Consider the following 20,062-nt stretch of genomic DNA (forward strand, 5'->3'; position numbering starts at 1 on the left):
CACTGAGCAGCAGCGGAGTTGACAGCATCTTGGTTAAAAAAATATCCTGCACATGCGCATAAATCTCCGTATCTTTCTCCATGGCGAATCGGGTTTGTACTGGTTTGCACGATGTGTTGTTGATACTCATTCAATTACAAACATAATGTTATATATATAAAAGGAAAACACAAAAACAGATCATTTTTTCTCAAATATATTTTAGCAGAGTGAAATTGCTAAAAAAAAAAGACAGAAAAATGGATGAGGGATTTAAATTTTTTAATCAACATAGTAAAACCAATCAAAAGCCACTCATTCCCAAAACACATTAAATGTAACATTTACGTATTTTATGCAATAAAGCAAATGACAGAACAACCAATGTCCCAGAAATGCTTTCTTTTATATAAAAAAAAATGTGATTTATAAAAGGGACCACAAACTTCTTCTGTTTGTCTAGCCACATTCTAACAACTGTCAAACTTGGCTACAAACAGTTCATTGTTGTCCATCACTCCCAAGTTTGATACCAAAGCAAAAATGCATACTGTACTGTACACATGCTAGAGCAGATTGCCATAGCTGTTCATTAGTGGCCATTAACATACAACATACATTGGGCACCATTAACTAAAACTCATGATATCCCATGTGTCTGTTTATTACAGGTATTGGACTTTACTTTTATGTAATACAGTGTGAATACCTGAGTTCAGTGTCATAACACAAGTAAACCGTGGCAGTAGTAGTAAGCAGCTGGGCTCCATAATAATATACTACAACCAGGTTGTTTGTAAAAGAGGCCTGTGGACAAGTGGGCTGTGGTGTGTCCAGTGCAATTTCATAAACCAAATTTGAAACAATAACAGAGCATAACAATCTTTCTCTCCAAAGGTAGGTTTGGGGTCGCTGAACTATACTAGGTCTTATTACGGGAATGACGTCACACCTCGTGGGTGAAATAGGGTTCCTGGAGGCCTTGCCATAATTTGGACTGACATTGAAATGTTGGATACGGCAGTTTTAATTATTTGTTTTTTACATGATATGTACAATACCATCACTACAATACAATGTCAACAAATGTATTTCATTGACATTAGAGTCAGCACACTTCATCACATGACAGTGGAGAGGATCCACCTCACCAACCCCCTCTGTGTCACTACATTGCATCTCTCATAGACCCCTGAGTTTTGCTGATTGTGATTGGTCAAGAGTCCCTCAAGAGTTCCCACGGTAGGTCACATTGGTGAAAGTGGTGGTGGCTCCTTTGTACAAGGGGTTGTTAGCCTGAAAAAATGGAAACAAATAGAGGACAAATATATCAAACATCCAATCACACATGTCATCTTGACATGGATAAATATTCTTGCCATTCATATTTTCTCCATCAGATGGCAGCTTTGTATCAAAAGCATAGTCGGACTCACCGTATCCCATTTGGCCTTAGCCCTCTCCTCCTCAAACTTGGCGAACTCTCGGCGATCATGAACGGTGACCAGCAGCTTCCAGATGAGCAGGCCAGCCAGACCCAGAAACAAGATGGCCCCTGCCACCGCCATGAGAACCACCAGGATATCAGGCCCTTTAGGGCAGTCTGAAAGAGAGAGAAGAAAATAGGAGAAGAGAGGATTGAGCAGGGAAAAGAGATTGAGGGGGATGAAAAAGAGGGGGGGAGAGTTTGGGTGGATGATATTTGTGTCGGCAATAGGGGACTAGCGTTAATGCACCTCGCTCTGGCATTGGAGTTGTTTTTGTTCCTCTTGGGTGCGTGTCAGAGGGGAGAAGACTACCAGGGGTGGCAGGGTTGAGTGCTATTATGAGCTTTAGAGAACCAGACTGCCCTCTCTGTACCTGCTCTACTCTAGTGGTGCCTGCCAGCCACACAGATAAAGACTGACTTGGAACCAAGAAACAAACTATTCGTAGTTAGGGAGAAAAATGGACTCCTCCTACAGCTCCCAGGCATCAGTAGTAATGCACATTATTTCTACACACATAACTATTCTCTAGAATACTAAAGGAATTCACTCTCATCCAGACCCTGTCAAACACACATATGAGCACAGACCCATTCACACACCGATGGACACACTCACCAGGCTCCATGACATATAGGATGGACTTTCCACTGGCATCCTCGTAGTACTGGAAGTGCTCTACACAGTCATTCTCATCCTTATAGGTGCAGTTCACAGCATTCTTCTCATAGAAGACTGGGATGAAAGAGAGGGTTATAGGGGGTTCGATCCAAGTGGAGGATAAGGAGCGAGAGAGAGAGACAAGATGAGGAGCTGGAGGTTAATAATGTTTATTTTGCAGCACGTAGTAAAATCTATGGACACACAACATTACATATATAGACGAACAAACACAATATAAACAGTAGTGTCCACAGGAATTAGTGGATAAGGAACCAGACATGAATAAACCAGTCCGTACCAAAACAGAACAGTCCTACCGCATATTGAGAAAGCTAATAGCAGCAGGGATGAAGGAGACTTTTGAGCTCTTCATTTTAAACCTAGGAGGCCTGTGTCTGCACTCTAAGGGAAGTATACAAAAATGCATCAAACGTGGGATGCCAGGACTCTCAGAATGGATGGCTCCTGGCGTATGATTCATGTCTGTTACTGGTGAGACACGTCAGATGATCCTGCTACCTGGTTTCACAATGTTACCCAGCATGTTCTGACTCTTTAGGTTAAGATGACCAAGCCAGCAGATCATATTGAATGTTAAAATGGAATCAATGAATGATCATCAGCGTCATATCCACCCTGAAACTGCAGCGTTTTCTCAGGAAGAACAGGCTCTGATACTGTAGAGAAATTAGGGCCTCAATGTGGGTTGTTAGCACACCGTTTTGACTTCACATCACAAACCTGTAGTCTGGCGCTACAGTTGAAGTCGGAAGTTTACATACATCTTAGCCAAATATATTTAACCTCAGTTTTTCACAATTCCTGACATATAATCCTAGTAAACATTTCATGTCTTAGGTCAGTTAGGATCACCACTTTATTTTAAGAATGTGAAATGTCAGAATAATAGTAGAGAGAATTATTTCAGCTTTTATTTCTTTCATCTCATTCCCAGTGGGTCAGAAGTTTACATACACTTAATTAGTGTTTGGTAGCATTGCCTTTAAATTGTTTAAATCGAGTCAAATGTTTTGCATAGTCTTCCACAAGCGTCCCACAATAAGTTGGGTGAATTTTAGCCCATTCCTCCTGACAGAGCTGGTGTAACTGAGTCAGGTTTGTAGGCCTCCTTGCTCGCACATGCTTTTTACGTTCTGCCCACACATTTTCTATAGAATTGAGGTCAGGGCTTTGTGGCCACCAATACCTTGAAATTGTTGTCCTTAAGCCATTTTTTAAAACTTTGGAAGTATGCTTGGGGTCATTGTCCATTTGGAAGACTCATTTGCGACCAAGCTTTAACTTCTTGACGGATGTCTTGAGATGTTGCTTCAATATATCCACAAAATATCCCTCATGATGCCATCTATTTTGTGAAGTGCACCAGTTCCTCCTGCAGCAAAGCACCCCCACAACATGATGCTGCCACGTTTGGAATTGTGTTCTTCGGCTTGCAAGCCTCCCCCTTTTCCTCCAAACATAACGATGGTCATTATGGCCAAACAGTCCAATTTTTTGTTTCATCAGACCAGAGGACATTTCTCAAAAAGGTACGATCTTTGTCCCCATGTGTAGTTGCAAACCGTTGTCTGACTTTCTTTATGGCGGTTTTGGAGCAGTGGCTTCTTTCTTGCTAAGCGTCCTTTCAGGTTATGTCAATATAGGACTCGTTTTACTGTGGATATAGATACTTTTGTACCTGTTTCCTCCAGCATCTTCACAAGGTCCTTTGCTGTTGTTCTGGGATTGAGTTGCACTTTTCGCACCAAAGTACGTTCATCTCTAGGAGACAGAACGCGTCTCCTTCCTGAGCAGTATGACGGCTGCGTGGTCCCATGGTGTTTATACTTGGGTACCATTGTTTGTACAGATGAACGTGGTACCTTCAGGCGTTTGGAAATTGCTCCAAAGGATGAACCAGACTCGTGGAGGTATACATTTTTTAACTGACTTGCCTAGTTAAATAAAAAAATATGAGATGGGGTGGCAGGGTAGCCTAGTGGTTAGAGCATTGGACTAGTAACCGGAAGGTTGCAAGTTCAAACCCCCGAGCTGACAAGGTACAAATCTGTTGTTCTGCCCCTAACCCACTGTTCCTAGGCCATCAATGAAAATAAGAATTTGTTCTTAACTGACTTGCCTAGTTAAATAAAGGTAAAATAAATAAAAAGGGGACAATTGACAAATATTTCACATAGTCAGTGATTCAAATCAGCAACCTTTCAGGTACTGGCCCAGTGCTCTTACCCAGTAGGCTTCCTGCTGCTCATATGATGGAATATGTGAGAACATCATGCACTATAAATAATGCAATCTGTTGCGTGGAGAGCATGTTGAACACACATTAATGGAGCATTGTTTATTAACAATTCTTACCTAGTTCTTCCACCTTCTGAATTTCATCCCTGCAGATTCGGGCACAGCTTTTCTCCTCAAAGAGACGGCCTCTCTTGAAGTGCTTACATTCAACACATTCCCTGCAGATACAACACAATGTTAATGCATCATCATCATCATCATCACCAACTTCTTAATCGTAATCATCCTGCTTTTCCTCCTCTTCCTTATTGCATCACCATTTCATCATCATGTGCTTATACAGTATCTGTGTGTAGGCAGTTATACTGCCCCTTGTACAGTATTTACTCACTTCTTGATGCTGCAGGCATCAGGGCAGGTTGGACACCTCTCACATGTGGCCCCGTAGGCCCCTGGCTGGGTGCACTCACAGGCCCCACACACACACTGGCCCCGGCCGCTGCACAGCAGGCCCATACTGGACATGCAGGTGTCTGTCCGGGTTGTGCAGTTACAGTTCTCCCCCATCCAGTCAGAGCCACACTTGCAGAAGCCACAGTCACATTTCCCATGGCCTGGCAGAGACACAGAGATTGAGGATGGGCCATTTTTTAATGGACATTTTATGTCTAACTTAGAGACACTAATAACGTATCTTTTGTACATTAGGTTGATATATCTCTTATACATCACGTTATCAGTACTGGACAAACCCATGAGTGCAATTACAACCCTGGCCTAGAATGTTTTGAATTTCAAAGCAATGTGTATGTGAGTGGTTTGTGTGTGTGTTTTTGCCAGATCATATCTATACTGAACAACAATATAAACGCAACATGTAAAGTGTTGGTCTCATGTTTCATGAGCTGAAATAAAAGATCCCAGAAATGTTCCATACGCGCACAAAGCTTATTTCTCTCAAATGTTGTGCACAAATTTGTTAACATCCCTGTAAGTGAGTATTTCTCATTTTCCAAGATAATCAATCCACCTGACAGGTGTGGCATATCAAGAAGCTGATTAAACAGCATGATGATTACACAGGTGTACCTTGTGCTCGGGTCAATAAAAGACCACTCTAAAATGTGCAGTTTTTCACACAACACAATGCCACGGATATTTCAAGTTTTGAGGGGGCGTGCAATTGGCATGCTTACAATAGGAATGTCCAACAGAGGTGTTGCCAGATCATTTAACGTTCATTTCTCTACCATAAGCCGTCTCCAATGCCGTTTTAGAGAATTTGGCAGTACGTCCAGCCGCAGACTACATGTATGACGTCGTGTGGGCGAACGGTTTGCTGATGTCAACGTTGTGACGATGGGATTATGTTATGGGCTGGCATAAACTACTGACAACAAACACAATTGCATTTTATCAATACCAATTTTAATGCACAGAAATAACGTGACGAGATCCCGAGGCCCATTGTGAGGCTCATTTTTTTTTAAAGTTATCTGTGACCAACAGATGTATATCTGTATTCCCAGTCATGTGAAATCCATAGATTAGGGCCTAATGAATTCATTTGAATTGACTGATTTCCTTCTATGAACTGTAACTCAGTCAAATCTTTGAAATTGTTGCATGTTGTGTTTCTATTTTTGTTCAGTATAATTGTCAGCAATTCTGCATGTGTTTGTCTATGTATCAATGAGTATTAATGAGTGCATTGAGAGCATGGCAGGCAGACACACGTGTGATGAGTCCATATTAAATCATAATTTCCAAGACATGAAGTCATCAATTCATGACCAGACAGTGCAGACAATGGCAGGAAGCAAACTGGTAATCCATCCCACTCTTCCCCTCCCAAAACTGGGACAATCCCTGGCTGTAACGACCACTCCCTGAAGCCTCCACAATATTTCTCAGCCCAGCCAGCAAAGTTGAGAAATGATTGTTTGATTGCCCTCGGACAGACATACTAGAGCAACTGGCTGTTTCTCACAGGATGAAGGTTAATGCAACAGGGCTGGGCAATGAATGACGAAGAGCAGAGACAAACTGAGTCACTGTCTCAGAGCTCAGCTGGGTTAGAGTGACCGATGGAAACTAAACAGAGGTCTGTAAACTGTATAAACAGGCACTCAGAGACATCGGAATAGTTGTTTTCAGGTTAAACCACCTCCTTCAGCTGAATTCCCCAGTTCCCACGCCCTATCTGACTCTGTCATCACTATGAGATAAGTGTGTGTGTCCTGTCTGTCTGTCTGTCTGTCTGTATTGAAAGAGGCAGCTATAGTTATAAAAGGTTGATTTACTGTCTTTCAGGCACATAAGCTGTCTGAGTTGAGCTGGTTAATGTTTTACAGTATGTATCCCACAAATAGAGCATGAACTCAATTGAATGTTGTTGTGACACAATCAGTACATAGTAAAGAAAGTCCTGGTTTTCCTCTCTTAATAACGTTCTTGTGTTTGGCAAATGCTCCTTAAACTTTACCTCATCCGTACACTGAGTTCATGGTTGTGCCTTGTTCTCTCTACTGTACTTGTTGTATGGTCGAGTCAGAGAAATTAGGAGTTTCCAGGGTATGCATTCCAAATGGCACCCTATTCCCTACATAGTGCACTACTTTTGATTTGAGCCCTATGGGTCCTGGTCAAAAGTAGTGCACTATATAGGGAACAGGGTGCCATTTGGCATGCATTTCTAAATAATCTGCCTCAGTCTGAGACAGCACTCTAATCCTCTAATTTATCAAGTCGTAAACATGAACTACAGAGACACATAAACATGGAGTCCAGGAAGGAGGACAGAGAGAATGAGAGCGAAGAGGTGGAGGGAGTCATAGACATAGAGAGAGAGAACTGTAAACACAACGATGAGAGAATAATACAAAAAGAGAGGAGATGAGTGGGAGCATTGGTGATGGATGTGAACTTTAAAAGAGGGAGATAGAGGAGGAGGAGATAAGGATAGAAAGAGAGAGGGTAGCATGCCAGAGGAATGCTAACTTTCCTGTTCTCTCTTGCCTGTTTGTGTGCCCTGTGGATGGGCTTGCTGACTCCTGCTCCAGAGCAGAGGGAGAATACACACCAACAGGGGGATGTGGGAGGGCCTGGGGTTAGGAGGACGGGGTGGGCCTTGGGGGAGACCCAGATTGAGCTGGAACCCAGGGACTCTGATACTTTACTGTTGTTCACACAGTAATGACATCATGCCAACCAGACTCCAGAGACACAGGCTGACAAAGTTGAGTCTCCTTCAGCGTGCTCCACCGGCTCTACTCACTAAATATGGAGTTCTGGACGGTTGCATTTCTGTGTCAATCATTCCAACCCTAGACGCTTCATAATAGAGTAGAGCTCAATGACTAAGACCACAATCCCACAAATAACATCTTTTCCACTGACAAAACCATAGCTAATGCTGAGTTAAGACATAAATGACTGTTTTAACCAAATATGTCACATTCCCAAGTCCTGACTTCACCCTAACCACCATACATAGCATTTCACACATAGCACACACTGTAAAAAAGTTAATTTAACCAATTGCTTAATCAGCATTAATCTATGAATTGAAGGAAAATAAATGTAGCTAATGTGTGACGTTTTTTTCATTCAACAGACTTTGCTCACATTGAGCTGAATGTATATGAACTTGTTGAGACGAATTACAAAGTCATGTTGGCCTTTGGAGTAAAATTACAAATATGTTTGCTCAAAACTACACCCATCATTATCATATTTCCCAGCATGCTCTATTGCTGGTTGATTTTCAGAATTGTTTGTTTCAATACCTGTGTTTTTGCATGTACATTGATTAGTTGATTAATCTTATGCTACACAAACATAAAAAATAAAATAAAAAATCCAAAACTAATCCAATCTGTTAGTAGTTGGACTTTTTGCACCAGTTACTGTGGTGGCTGTTGCAGTTTATGATTTAGGTAGTTTCAATAACTTATTTCACCTACCCTGTCAGTCATTCTCAATGCAGGTTGTGGGTGATTAAAAGTTCTAATTGTTGGATATCCTCACTCTGGGTGGATTCCAAAAGGAATTACACATCATAATGTGACTTGCAGGCTTGATGTGGCCTGTAAACCAGCAGTTTCAGACCACTGCCCCTAAAAGAAAGGCCTGATGATATACAGTACCACAAAAATTTTGGACACAGGGCCTCCCGGGTGGCTCTGTCGCAGCTGGCCGCCACCGGGAGGTCCATGGGGGTGATGCACAATTGGCCTAGCGTCGTCCGGGTTAGGGAGGGTTTGGCCGGTAGGAATATCCTTGTCTCATCGCGCACAAGCGACTCCTGTGGCGGGCCGGGTGCAGTGCACGCTCACCAGGTCGCTAGGTGTACGGTGCTTCCTCCGACACATTGGTGCGGCTGGCTTCCGGGTTGGATGCGCGCTGTGTTAAGAAGCAGTGCGGCTTTGTTGGGTTGTGTTTCAGAGGACGCATAGCTCTCGACCTTCGTCTCTCCCGAGCCCGTACGGGAGTTGTAGCGATGAGACAAGACAGTAACTACTAACAACTGGATACTATGAAATTGCGGAGAAAAAGGGGGTTTAAAAAAACAGTTTGGACACACCTACTCATTCAAGGCTTTTCTTTATTTTTACTATTTTCTACGTTGTAGAATAACAGTGAAGACATCAAAACTATGAAATACTATGGAATCATGTAGTAACCAAAAAAAGTGTTAAATAAATCAAAATATATTTTATATTTGAGATTCTTCAAAGATTCTTCACCCCTTTGACTTGATGACAGCTTTGCACACACTTGGCATTCTTTCAACCATGAGTTTGAGCCAATCAGTTGTGTTGTGACAAGGTAGGGGTGGTATACAGAAGATAGCCCTATTTGGTAAAAGACCAAGTCCATATTATGGCAAGAACAGCTCAAATAAGCAAAGAGAAATGACAGTCCATCATTACTTTAGGACATGAAGGTCAGTCAATACGGAACATTTCAAGAACTTTGAAAGTTTCTTCAAGTGCAGTCGCAAAACCTATCAAGCGCTATGATGAAACTGGTTGTTCTAGGATTGTCATGAGGACAGCCACAGGAAAGGAAGACCCAAAGTTACCTCTGCTGCAGAGGGTAAGTTCATTAGTGTTACCAGCCTCAGAAATTGCTGTCCAAATAAATGCTTCACAGAGCTCAAGTAACAGACACATCTCAACATCAACTGTTCAGAAGAGACTGCGTGAATCAGGCCTTTGTGGTCGAATTGCTGCAAAGAAACCACTAGTAAAGGACATCAATAAGAAGAAGAGACTTGCTTGGGCCAATAAACACGAGCAATGGACATTAGACTGGTGGAAATCTGTCCTTTGGTCTGATGAGTCAAAATGTGAGATTTTTTATTCCAACCGCCTTCTCTTTGTGAGACGCAGAGTAGGCGAACGGATTATCTCCACACCGTGAAGCATGGAGGAGAATGTGATGGTGTGGGGGGTGCTTTGCTGGTGACACTGTGATTTATTTAGAATTCAAAGCACACTTAACCAGCCTGGCTACCACAGTATTCTGCGGTGATACCTCATCCCATCTGGTTTGAGCTTAGTGGAACTATCATTTGTTTTTCAACAGGACAAGGACCCAACACACCTCCAGGATGTGTAAGGTCTATTGGACCAAGAAGGAGAGTGATGGAGTGCTGCATCAGATGACCTGGACTCCAGAATCACCCGACCTGAACCCAACTGAGATGGTTTGGGATGATTTGGATGGCAGAGTGAAGGAAAAGCAGCCAACAAGTGCTCAGCATATGTGGGAACTCCTTCAAGAATGTTGGAAAAGCATTCCAGGTGAAGCTGGTTGAGAGAATGTCAAGATTGTGCAAAGCTGACATTGGAGGCTTCATTGAAGAATCTCAAATATAAATTATATTTTGATTTGTTTAACACTTTTTTGGTTACTATATAATTCCATGTGTTATTTCATAGTTTTGATGTCTTCACTATTATTCTACAATGTAGAAAATGGTAAAGAAATCTAGAAAAACCCTTGAATGAGTAGGTGTGTCCAAACTTGTGACTGGCACTGTATGTAATATACTGTCATGAAGAGTTTCATTTTACACTGGGAAATATACAAATAAAGTAGAATAGAACATATGTTGGTTCAGCAAAATATGCCCAAATATTGAGCAAATGCACAATCCTATTGCAGTTGGTTGCCTTACAATTATACATTGTATCAACTTTAATGCTGTTCTGTTGAGCAAACTCACAATCCTATTGCAGCTGGTTGCCTTACGTACGTTGAATAAATAAATACAATTCCGGTGCACATGATAGCACTCTTTTTCAGCCCAGGGGCCCTTTCTATGATGCCTTCCCAAAGGGCCAGACTGTTTGGGTTAAGAGATGCTGTCTCACGCGACTCAGACCCCACCCCCCTGCCTTCCCGTGTAAATCCATGTGGAGGCATGCTATGGCTGGGTGAGGAGAGAGAGGGATGAGGAAAAGTCTGGACAACGTGAAAACAATTGAAGCGGTTGACCATGGGAACATCCTCATTCCTAGGACGACAGACTCAGGGCTACACTGGGAACTAATGGGAACCATCTATTTGACAACAAAGGATGTCTTCTAGAGGGACTCAAACAGTGTATTTTCAGTAAAAAAAAGACTATGACAGACTGCGTAGCTCTTTCCCCCGGAAACATCAAAAGTTACAGATATAACTTCTCTACGGGTATCCAGTGCCTGTCATTCTTTCAGTGAGTACAACAGCGACTGGCCGATCGGACCTTAACCTCTGTTACCATAAGCAAAGTCCTGGTTGTCTAATAAAGCTCAGTCCATCCCTAAGGGAGCGGTTGTGGTTAAAGCACAGAGTTATAGCCAACACACATATAAATGTAGCAACAGCACCGTGACTCATCTGCTATGCAGCCACATTGAATTATCCAATGACGGGACCTATTAAAATGTTGTTACTTTGATTGAGCAACGTGTGCGCTGTGCAGGCGTGCAGTAGGGAGAGATGATTACGGATGACATCTCATACTTCATTCCCAAGAGTGGTTAGAAGATTGATGGAATCAGTGAGCTCCGTGAGCTTGTTTACTCCGCTAAAATGATCATGGAAGAAGACGTGGTTTTGATTTTAATCATCTGAATAACTTCTTGTGGAGTTGATGGAACAAACAAGAAAATAGAAAACGCATAGTTTTTTTGGTTTGTGTTATCCTTTACCAGATCTAATGTTTATATTCTCCGACATTAAGTTCACATTTCCACAAACGTCAAAGTTTTTCCTTTCAAATGGTATCAAGAATATGCATGTCCTGAGCTACAGGCAGTTAGATTGGGGTATGTCATTTTAGGCGAACATTGAAAAAAGGGTCCCATCCTTAACAGTAGAGAGAGAGAGAGAGGTCTGGGTAAAGGTCAACTGAGGCATTGTGGACATGTTCTAAGGAAATGGACATCTCCTCTTTCCTGCTAAAACCATAAGCCTGCCAAAACCCCTAACCCTAAAGCAAACAGAGAGAATAAATGTTACAAAAACAACTTGTCGACTTGTGTTGATGAGTAAAGCAGAAAAGAACATGTAGTAAAAGAAACCAACATCTCCTTGACAGACACAACAGTGTATCTATCCACTCACCTGAGCAGATCTCTCCTTTGAAGCGCAGGCAGTTGAAGTCGTCACACTCGCAGTACTTGCCCCACACTTTTCCAAAGCCACTAGTGTGGCAGGAGCACTGGCCACACACACAGTTGCCCCTCCCACTGCAGATGGCGTCTTCAGCTTTGGGGCTGCAGTTGCCCTGGTCTGAAGGCCTGTAGTCCCCGTCAGCACACTCACAGCGGTCTCCCAGGCGCCCCGGGTGACACTGGCACACACCACACTCGTAGGTCCCATTTCCCTGGTTACAGAGAGGGCTCTCGGGCTGGGCTGTGGCCTCACAGTCACACCCGCAGGCGAAGTGGACCGTAACCTCCAGGGCGTCCTTGAAGCCCACAGGTTTAATGGTGAAGGTACGGTTCTTCTCCTTAGGGCAGCCGTGTAACCTGGCCTCCACACTGAACGACACCTGGGGGGAAAGGTGTGTGTGATACAGCAGGTTACATTTGAACTGTGCAGTAAGAACAGAGCATTAATTCCTATACCTAAGATCTGACACTAGGCCACCATTTATCATCCAGATGGTGAGTGGTACAGGTACTGACTGTGTCTCCGATCTTAAGTCCGGAGCAGGACTTGAGTCCCTGGATGAGCTCTCCGTTGAGGCAGGTGGCATTGAAGGACAGAGCCAGCTCCTCTGGAACACCCAGCAACTCCAGCTCCACCTTGGAACGGATCCTCTACTCCACAGGTCAAGGGTCAATGGGCAGAGGTCAGAGGACAGAATGAACTCAATCAGAAACATAAACGATTCAGAAAACCTCTACTCTTAGTCTCTGTGGAAATGGATACAGTGTGTATATACAGTGTTCTATCTGTCACACATTGGCTCGTGGGAAGTCAAATAGACTGTTTGAGAAATAAAGGGGAGCTGAGCTCACTCCTTTAGCCTCGCTTTTCTACATCCTCATTAAGAAATGCTAGAAGCAATGAGAGTTTGAAGTGGGAGCTCCATGTTTGCTAATGTTGTGCGTTCTCTTTGAAATATCTCAAACAGCCAATGTACGAGACAAATGACTTCGCAACCGCATATGCTCCCTCTAGTGGTGTGGGGGCTGTGCTTTGGCAAAGTGGGTGGGGTTATATCCTTCCTGTTTGGCCCTGTCCGGGGGTGTCCTCGGATGGGGCCACAGTGTCTCCTGACCCCTCCTGTCTCAGCCTCCAGTATTTATGCTGCAGTAGTTTATGTGTCGGAGGGCTAGGGTCAGTTTGTTATATCTGGAGTACTTCTCCTGTCCTATTCGGTGTCCTGTCTGAATCTAAGTGTGCGTTCTCTAATTCTCTCCTTCTCTATTTCTTTCTCTCTCTCGGAGGACCTGAGCCCTAGGACCATGCCCCAGGACTACCTTTGACTCCTTGCTGTCCCCAGTCCACCTGGCCGTGCTGCTGAGGACCTGAGCCCTAGGACCATGCCCCAGGACTACCTGACATGATGACTCCTTGCTGTCCCCAGTCCACCTGACCGTGCTGCTACTCCAGTTTCAACTGTTCTGCCTTATTATTATACAACCATGCTGGTCATTTATGAACATTTGAACATTTTGGCCATGTTCTGTTATAATCTCCACCCGGCACAGCCAGAAGAGGACTGGCCACCCCACATAGCCTGGTTCCTCTCTAGGTTTCTTCCTAGGTTTTGGCCTTTCTAGGGAGTTTTTCCTAGCCACCGTGCTTCTACACCTGCATTGCTTGCTGTTTGGGGTTTTAGGCTGGGTTTCTGTACAGCACTTTGAGATATCAGATGATGTACGAAGGGCTATATAAATACATTTTATTTATGATTTGATTTGATGACGCAGCATGACGAGCTCAAAGTAGTTCCTGCTTTCTAGAGGATCAGTGTTTTTTTCTATGACAGTTGTGTTCATGATGTTAATGTTAGCTCCTGTTCTTTCAACATTAACATTGGCTACGATGTCTATGCTCTGTTGTCTCATGTGTAAACATGTCCGAGGCGCTGCATGTTAATGGCTAGTCCTGTTGTCTGTAAACGGCCGGGCTGTATGTTAATGGGTAGTCCTGTTGTCTGTAAACGGCCGGGCTGCATGTTAATGGCTAGTCCTGTTGTCTGTAAACAGCCGGGCTGTATGTTAATGGGTAGTCCTGTTGTCTGTAAACAGCCGGGCTGTATGTTAATGGCTAGTCCTGTTGTCTGTAAACAGCCGGACTGTATGTTAATGGCTAGTCCTGTTGTCTGTAAACAGCCGGGCTGTATGTTAATGGCTAGTCCTGTTGTCTGTAAACAGCCGGGCTGTATGTTAATGGCTAGTCCTGTTGTCTGTAAACAGCCGGGCTGTATGTTAATAGATAGTCCTGTTGTCTGTAAACGGCCGGGCTGTATGTTAATGGCTAGTCCTGTTGTCTGTAAACAGCCGGGCTGTATGTTAATAGATAGTCCTGTTGTCTGTAAACGGCCGGGCTGTATGTTAATGGCTAGTCCTGTTGTCTGTAAACAGCCGGGCTGTATGTTAATAGATAGTCCTGTTGTCTGTAAACGGCCGGGCTGTATGTTAATAGATAGTCCTGTTGTCTGTAAACAGCCGGACTGTATGTTAATGGCTAGTCCTGTTGTCTGTAAACAGCCGGGCTGTATGTTAATGGCTAGTCCTGTTGTCTGTAAACAGCCGGGCTGTATGTTAATGGGTAGTCCTGTTGTCTGTAAACAGCCGGACTGTATGTTAATGGCTAGTCCTGTTGTCTGTAAACGGCCGGGCTGTATGTTAATGGCTAGTCCTGTTGTCTGTAAACAGCCGGGCTGTATGTTAATGGCTAGTCCTGTTGTCTGTAAATGGCCGGGCTGTATGTTTAATAGATAGTCCTGTTGTCTGTAAATGGCCGGGCTGTGTGTTAATGGGTAGTCCTGTTGTCTGTAAATGGCCGGACTGTATGTTAATAGGTAGTCCTGTTGTCTGTAAATGGCCGGGCTGTATGTTAATAGATAGTCCTGTTGTCTGTAAATGGCCGGACTGTATGTTAATAGATAGTCCTGTTGTCTGTAAATGGCCGGGCTGTGTGTTAATGGGTAGTCCTGTTGTCTGTAAACGGCCGGACTGTATGTTAATAGATAGTCCTGTTGTCTGTAAATGGCCGGGCTGTGTGTTAATGGGTAGTCCTGTTGTCTGTAAATGGCCGGACTGTATGTTAATAGATAGTCCTGTTGTCTGTAAATGGCCGGGCTGTGTGTTAATGGGTAGTCCTGTTGTCTGTAAATGGCCGGGCTGTATGTTAATAGATAGTCCTGTTGTCTGTAAATGGCCGGACTGTATGTTAATAGATAGTCCTGTTGTCTGTAAATGGCCGGGCTGTGTGTTAATGGGTAGTCCTGTTGTCTGTAAACGGCCAGACTGTATGTTAATAGATAGTCCTGTTGTCTGTAAACGGCCGGGCTGTATGTTAATGTATGTTGATTCTGCTGCTATGACTGGATAGAGTGCCCTCGGCGCAGCTGTTTCTCAGTGCAAGACAATTCTCCCTAGGTGTTACCAACTCATGTTAATGCTAAAGTAGGCATGACTGGGCATGATACAAATCAAAACCCAACTCTAATATATATACGGCTCTCTCTTACCTCGTAAGCATCCAGGATGAGTTGGATCACATTCCCAGAGTCATCCGACAGCGTTCCAACTGTGGTGCCAGGGATGAGCTGGCTGTAGTTCTGAGGAAAGAGGGTCCAAGGGGACATAAGAGATAAGGTACCATATCCCTCTACACCTAGTAACCACGGTGACCCTGATAACAGTCAGGTGTACTCACCTGGTAGAGGGGCACCACATTGTTGGTCACAGCGAAAATGAGGTTGATGTTGTTCTCCGACATCTTCTCTGTGATCAGAGCCAGAGAGGGGTAGTCCTGAAGGAGGAGACCGTCATTATCATTACGTTTCTCTTGTGATAACAGATGAATAGAACTCCGACACAGACTCCCTGACACTCACCAGGGTTGACGACTTGTCATAGTTGTTGTCTCTGTCGATGTGACACTGTCCATCATTGGGCTGCACTAGACCAGCCAGCCGGCCGTCCAGGGCTATGTGTGTCGTAGCGTCGGTAGTGAACACCAACAGGTGGGAGGCATCCCCACGCCAGCCTATCTTGTCCTAGTGACAGACGGAGGGAGAGAAGAGGGAAAGAAGAGGAGAGGGGAGAAACAATATGTATTCAAGTTTGTGTGCTGTTTCTAAACCACTGATGGTGTGTGTGTGTGTGTGTGTGTGCCTGTATGTCTCTAGGTGTGTGCGTACATGCGTGTGTGTGTGTGTGCCTGTATGTCTCTAAGTGTGTGCGTACATGCGTGTGTGTGTGTGCCTGTATGTCTCTAGGTGTGTGCGTACATGCGTGTGTGTGTGTGCCTGTATGTCTCTAGGTGTGTGCGTACATGCGTGTGTGTGTGTGCGTATCACCTTGCACACCACTGCCTGTATGACCGCGTCGAAGCCTCCCTCTGGAGAGTCTCTGTTACGAGACACCTGCTGCTTCGCCACCTCCTCTGTGAAGCGTTCCACCTGCTTGGTCAGAGACAGCACGTGCTTGTAGCCAAACTGAGGCAGGCACCGCGTCTGGATCCTACACTTCACACCCCGTGCCATGCCGAAAACAGGCAAATTGACAAAAAGGTGGAGAAAGAAATACATTGCTGTTAGACACAATTTGACAGCTATTAACAAAGCCAAATCCTCAAGGAATTTGAGCTTCAACACAGAATATCAACCTTTTCAAATCTTCTCCTCTGCAAAATCTCATCCTCCTCTCCCTCCCTCCTCCTCCACCTCTCTGTCCACTCCACCCCCCACTCACCCATGGCAAGGGTTACTGACGGCTTCCTCAGGGTAGGTGTACATATATGGGGACAGGGGCTTGTCCACAAAGGCCCCAAAGCCCATACGCAGGTTGCTGGTGGTGCGGCCCATGGCTGCAGCCAGCTGATTGCCCAGGGAGCGCAGGCGGGCCAAGTCGTCCTTCATGGAGTAGGAGAGGTCCATCAGATAGTACAGGTCAACTGGGTAGTCCTCCACCTGCTTCACTGTCACTGTGAAACGCCTGGCATCATCTGAGGAGAGAGCGGGAGTATGTAACAATTCCTCTGTTCAATGTACTTTAGACGAGTTGTGAACCTGGTGTACAGTATATGGGTGGTTGCATGTAAGCCTATGCTGTGTTAGAGTACCTGGTCTCAGAGTGAGGCGGAGTTTCTGGGGTCTGATCTGGGTGACGTCGTCAGCCGCCCCCGACGCCTTGTCACTGAGGGGCGTGTCTTTCTGCACGCTGAGGGTACTGAAGGGGAACTCTAGCTCCTCCTTCGTACAACCCCCATCCAACAGGTTCTGCTTCAGATCACAACGGGACACACTGGAGCCCCCTTGGCCAAACTCCTGAACCCAGGAAAACAACAACACACACTGGTAAGAGCAACACTTCCCAATGAGACAACCAGTAAAGGGACAGTGATCGATTTAAAAAGAGCATCTAAATGCAATACAATGGAAGGGGGGCTCAGTGGATGAATACAGTATTTGGACAGTGACACGTTTTTACGGCGTTTTGGCTCTGTACTCCAGAACTATGGACTTGAAATTATGCAATGACTACGATGTTAAAGTGCTTTAATTTGAGGTTATGTTCACCCATATAGAGTGAACCGTTTAGAAATGACAGCACTTTTTTGTACATAGTCCCCCCAGAGGATATACTCACTTCCTTAAAGCACCAAGCACAGCTAGGGTGGATAGCCAAACACTGTCTGCAGGTGCTCACCCCTCGAGATGTGCAGATGTTTGAGCCTGAAGTACACACCAACATAAACATGAGTGAATAGGTAGGGGGTCCAGCAGTGGTAATCAAATAAGCCATATATGGACACTTGAAAGGAATCATATAGCCTATTTGCTGTATGGACACTTGAAAGGAATCGTATAGCCTATTTGCTGTATGGACACTTGAAAGGAATCGTATAGCCTATTTGCTGTATGGACACTTGAAAGGAATCATATAGCCTATTTGCTGTATGGACACTTGAAAGGAATCGTATAGCCTATTTGCTGTATGGGACTTGAAAGGAATCATATAGCCTATTTGCTGTATGGACACTTGAAAGGAATCATATAGCCTATTTGCTGTATGGACACTTGAAAGGAATCATATAGCCTATTTGCTGTATGGACACTTGAAAGGAATCGTATAGCCTATTTGCTGTATGGGACTTGAAAGGAATCATATAGCCTATTTGCTGTATGGACACTTGAAAGGAATCATATAGCCTATTTGCTGTATGGACACTTGAAAGGAATCGTATAGCCTATTTGCTGTATGGACACTTGAAAGGAATCGTATAGCCTATTTGCTGTATGGACACTTGAAAGGAATCGTATAGCCTATTTGCTGTATGGACACTTGAAAGGAATCGTATAGCCTATTTGCTGTATGGACACTTGAAAGGAATCATATAGCCTATTTGCTGTATGGACACTTGAAAGGAATCATATAGCCTATTTGCTGTATGGACACTTGAAAGGAATCATATAGCCTATTTGCTGTATGGACACTTGAAAGGAATCATATAGCCTATTTGCTGTATGGACACTTGAAAGGAATCGTATAGCCTATTTGCTGTATGGACACTTGAAAGGGATCATATAGCCTATTTGCTGTATGGACACTTTTAGATTGATTCTTTATTAGCTTTGAGTGTTTCTGACAATGTTATTCCACTTGCAGTCTTGCCAAGTAATTGTCTCTCATGACCGTTTCTCCACACTGACTCTGCATTTAAACTACAATTCTTCCTCTTTTCTCACTACTTTAGTCGTTAGTTGGGCCACAGACGGTTCCGTTTCTCTACCACACACTCTCTTTTCTCTCTCGGCTGGTCCCTCCTCCTCTGCTTCCTCTCTGGCCCGGGCTCTACTTCTCTCCTCCCCTGTTACACCATACTGCTTGCTACCCAAGCCTGTCCTGTCACGCACATTGTTCTGTAAAACAGCTGTTATGCAGGCAATTTGATGCTAGAGGAAGAGGCACACACTGCAGGAATTTCCATCAAAGTATGACGCTAAAACGTGTCATGTTGACGCAGCTCAATAAGTCGCGGATGTGACACATTATGTCTTGCAACAGTTAGTTAAAACCTGATTGCAGTCATATCAATTGAAAATGCTATTTCATTTTTAAAAAATTCAATGCAATGAGATGTGTACGCTTTGTCTATTAGACGTATTGAGGTTTAATTATGTGTTAGATGTCTTTTATAATTATTATTATAATTATAATTATTATTATAATTATTATTATTATGATTAGGCTATTCGCTATTGTGCATGTTGAAGTGATTGCTTGTCTATATAGCACTGTTACTATAAGAACAGGAGGCCAAAACAAATACTATGGGAAATGCAAAGGTGTGGCCTGTACAAATATGAGCGCACTCTGGCACAACGTTTCGCGAATTAGCGCTCCCTTTTAAGGACTCAACATGCCCAATGTTCCATTCCAGTAGCGCAAAACAGTGCCATACAGTTTATTGTTTTAACAAATAAAATCGTCAAAAACTATAGTTTTGTGAGTTTTCCTGGAACTTAAAACGTATTACTTATTAAAAACATACGATATAACAAAATATAATATTCAGCCGGCATACGCACCCTAGAATAGAACACGTCTTATATAATGGCAGAGGAATTTTTTTTTACATAAAAATTATAGGATGACAAAGAAAATACTTACCAAGAACTTCAGAAGAAGCTAATAATAAACCAGAAAATATCCAAAGTCGGTCAAAAAAAGTTCCCATGTTGGAGAGACGGGTTAGGACTGACTGCTCGACTTTCTCTGCCTGTTCCACCTCTGCAGTAGTATTAGTAGCCTGCTCTCAAACCAGTGGACCACCAATTAGAATGCTTTTCCTCATTCTTGCAAAATGCAATGCTGATTATGATTCAGAGAGGCTCTGACATACACGTTTAGGCTACTTTATAGAAACGTAACTGTACGACATAATATATAGACTAGAGTATGGATGTGCATTATATTTAAGAATAG

The 20,062-nt window shown here is 43.7% G+C and overlaps 1 protein-coding gene across 1 annotated transcript; it reads right to left on the bottom strand.

Annotated features, from left to right (window-relative positions):
- Positions 1-240: 240 nt before the first annotated feature.
- Positions 241-19,902, bottom strand: LOC115110253 (integrin beta-3-like). Its single transcript, XM_029635751.2, has 15 exons — positions 19,748-19,902; positions 17,723-17,808; positions 17,196-17,400; positions 16,826-17,078; positions 16,432-16,594; positions 15,967-16,128; positions 15,786-15,881; positions 15,598-15,687; positions 12,575-12,709; positions 12,009-12,438; positions 4,780-5,002; positions 4,506-4,606; positions 2,085-2,201; positions 1,416-1,582; positions 241-1,275 (listed from the first exon to the last, which is right to left on the bottom strand). Exons 1-15 carry the CDS (start codon positions 19,812-19,814, stop codon positions 1,207-1,209), a joined length of 2,364 nt encoding a protein of 787 aa, XP_029491611.1. The 5' UTR covers positions 19,815-19,902; the 3' UTR covers positions 241-1,206.
- Positions 19,903-20,062: the final 160 nt, after the last annotated feature.

The sequence above is a fragment of the Oncorhynchus nerka genome, linkage group LG26 (genome assembly GCF_034236695.1).
Source record: "Oncorhynchus nerka isolate Pitt River linkage group LG26, Oner_Uvic_2.0, whole genome shotgun sequence".
NCBI classification, from domain to species: Eukaryota; Metazoa; Chordata; class Actinopteri; order Salmoniformes; family Salmonidae; genus Oncorhynchus; species Oncorhynchus nerka.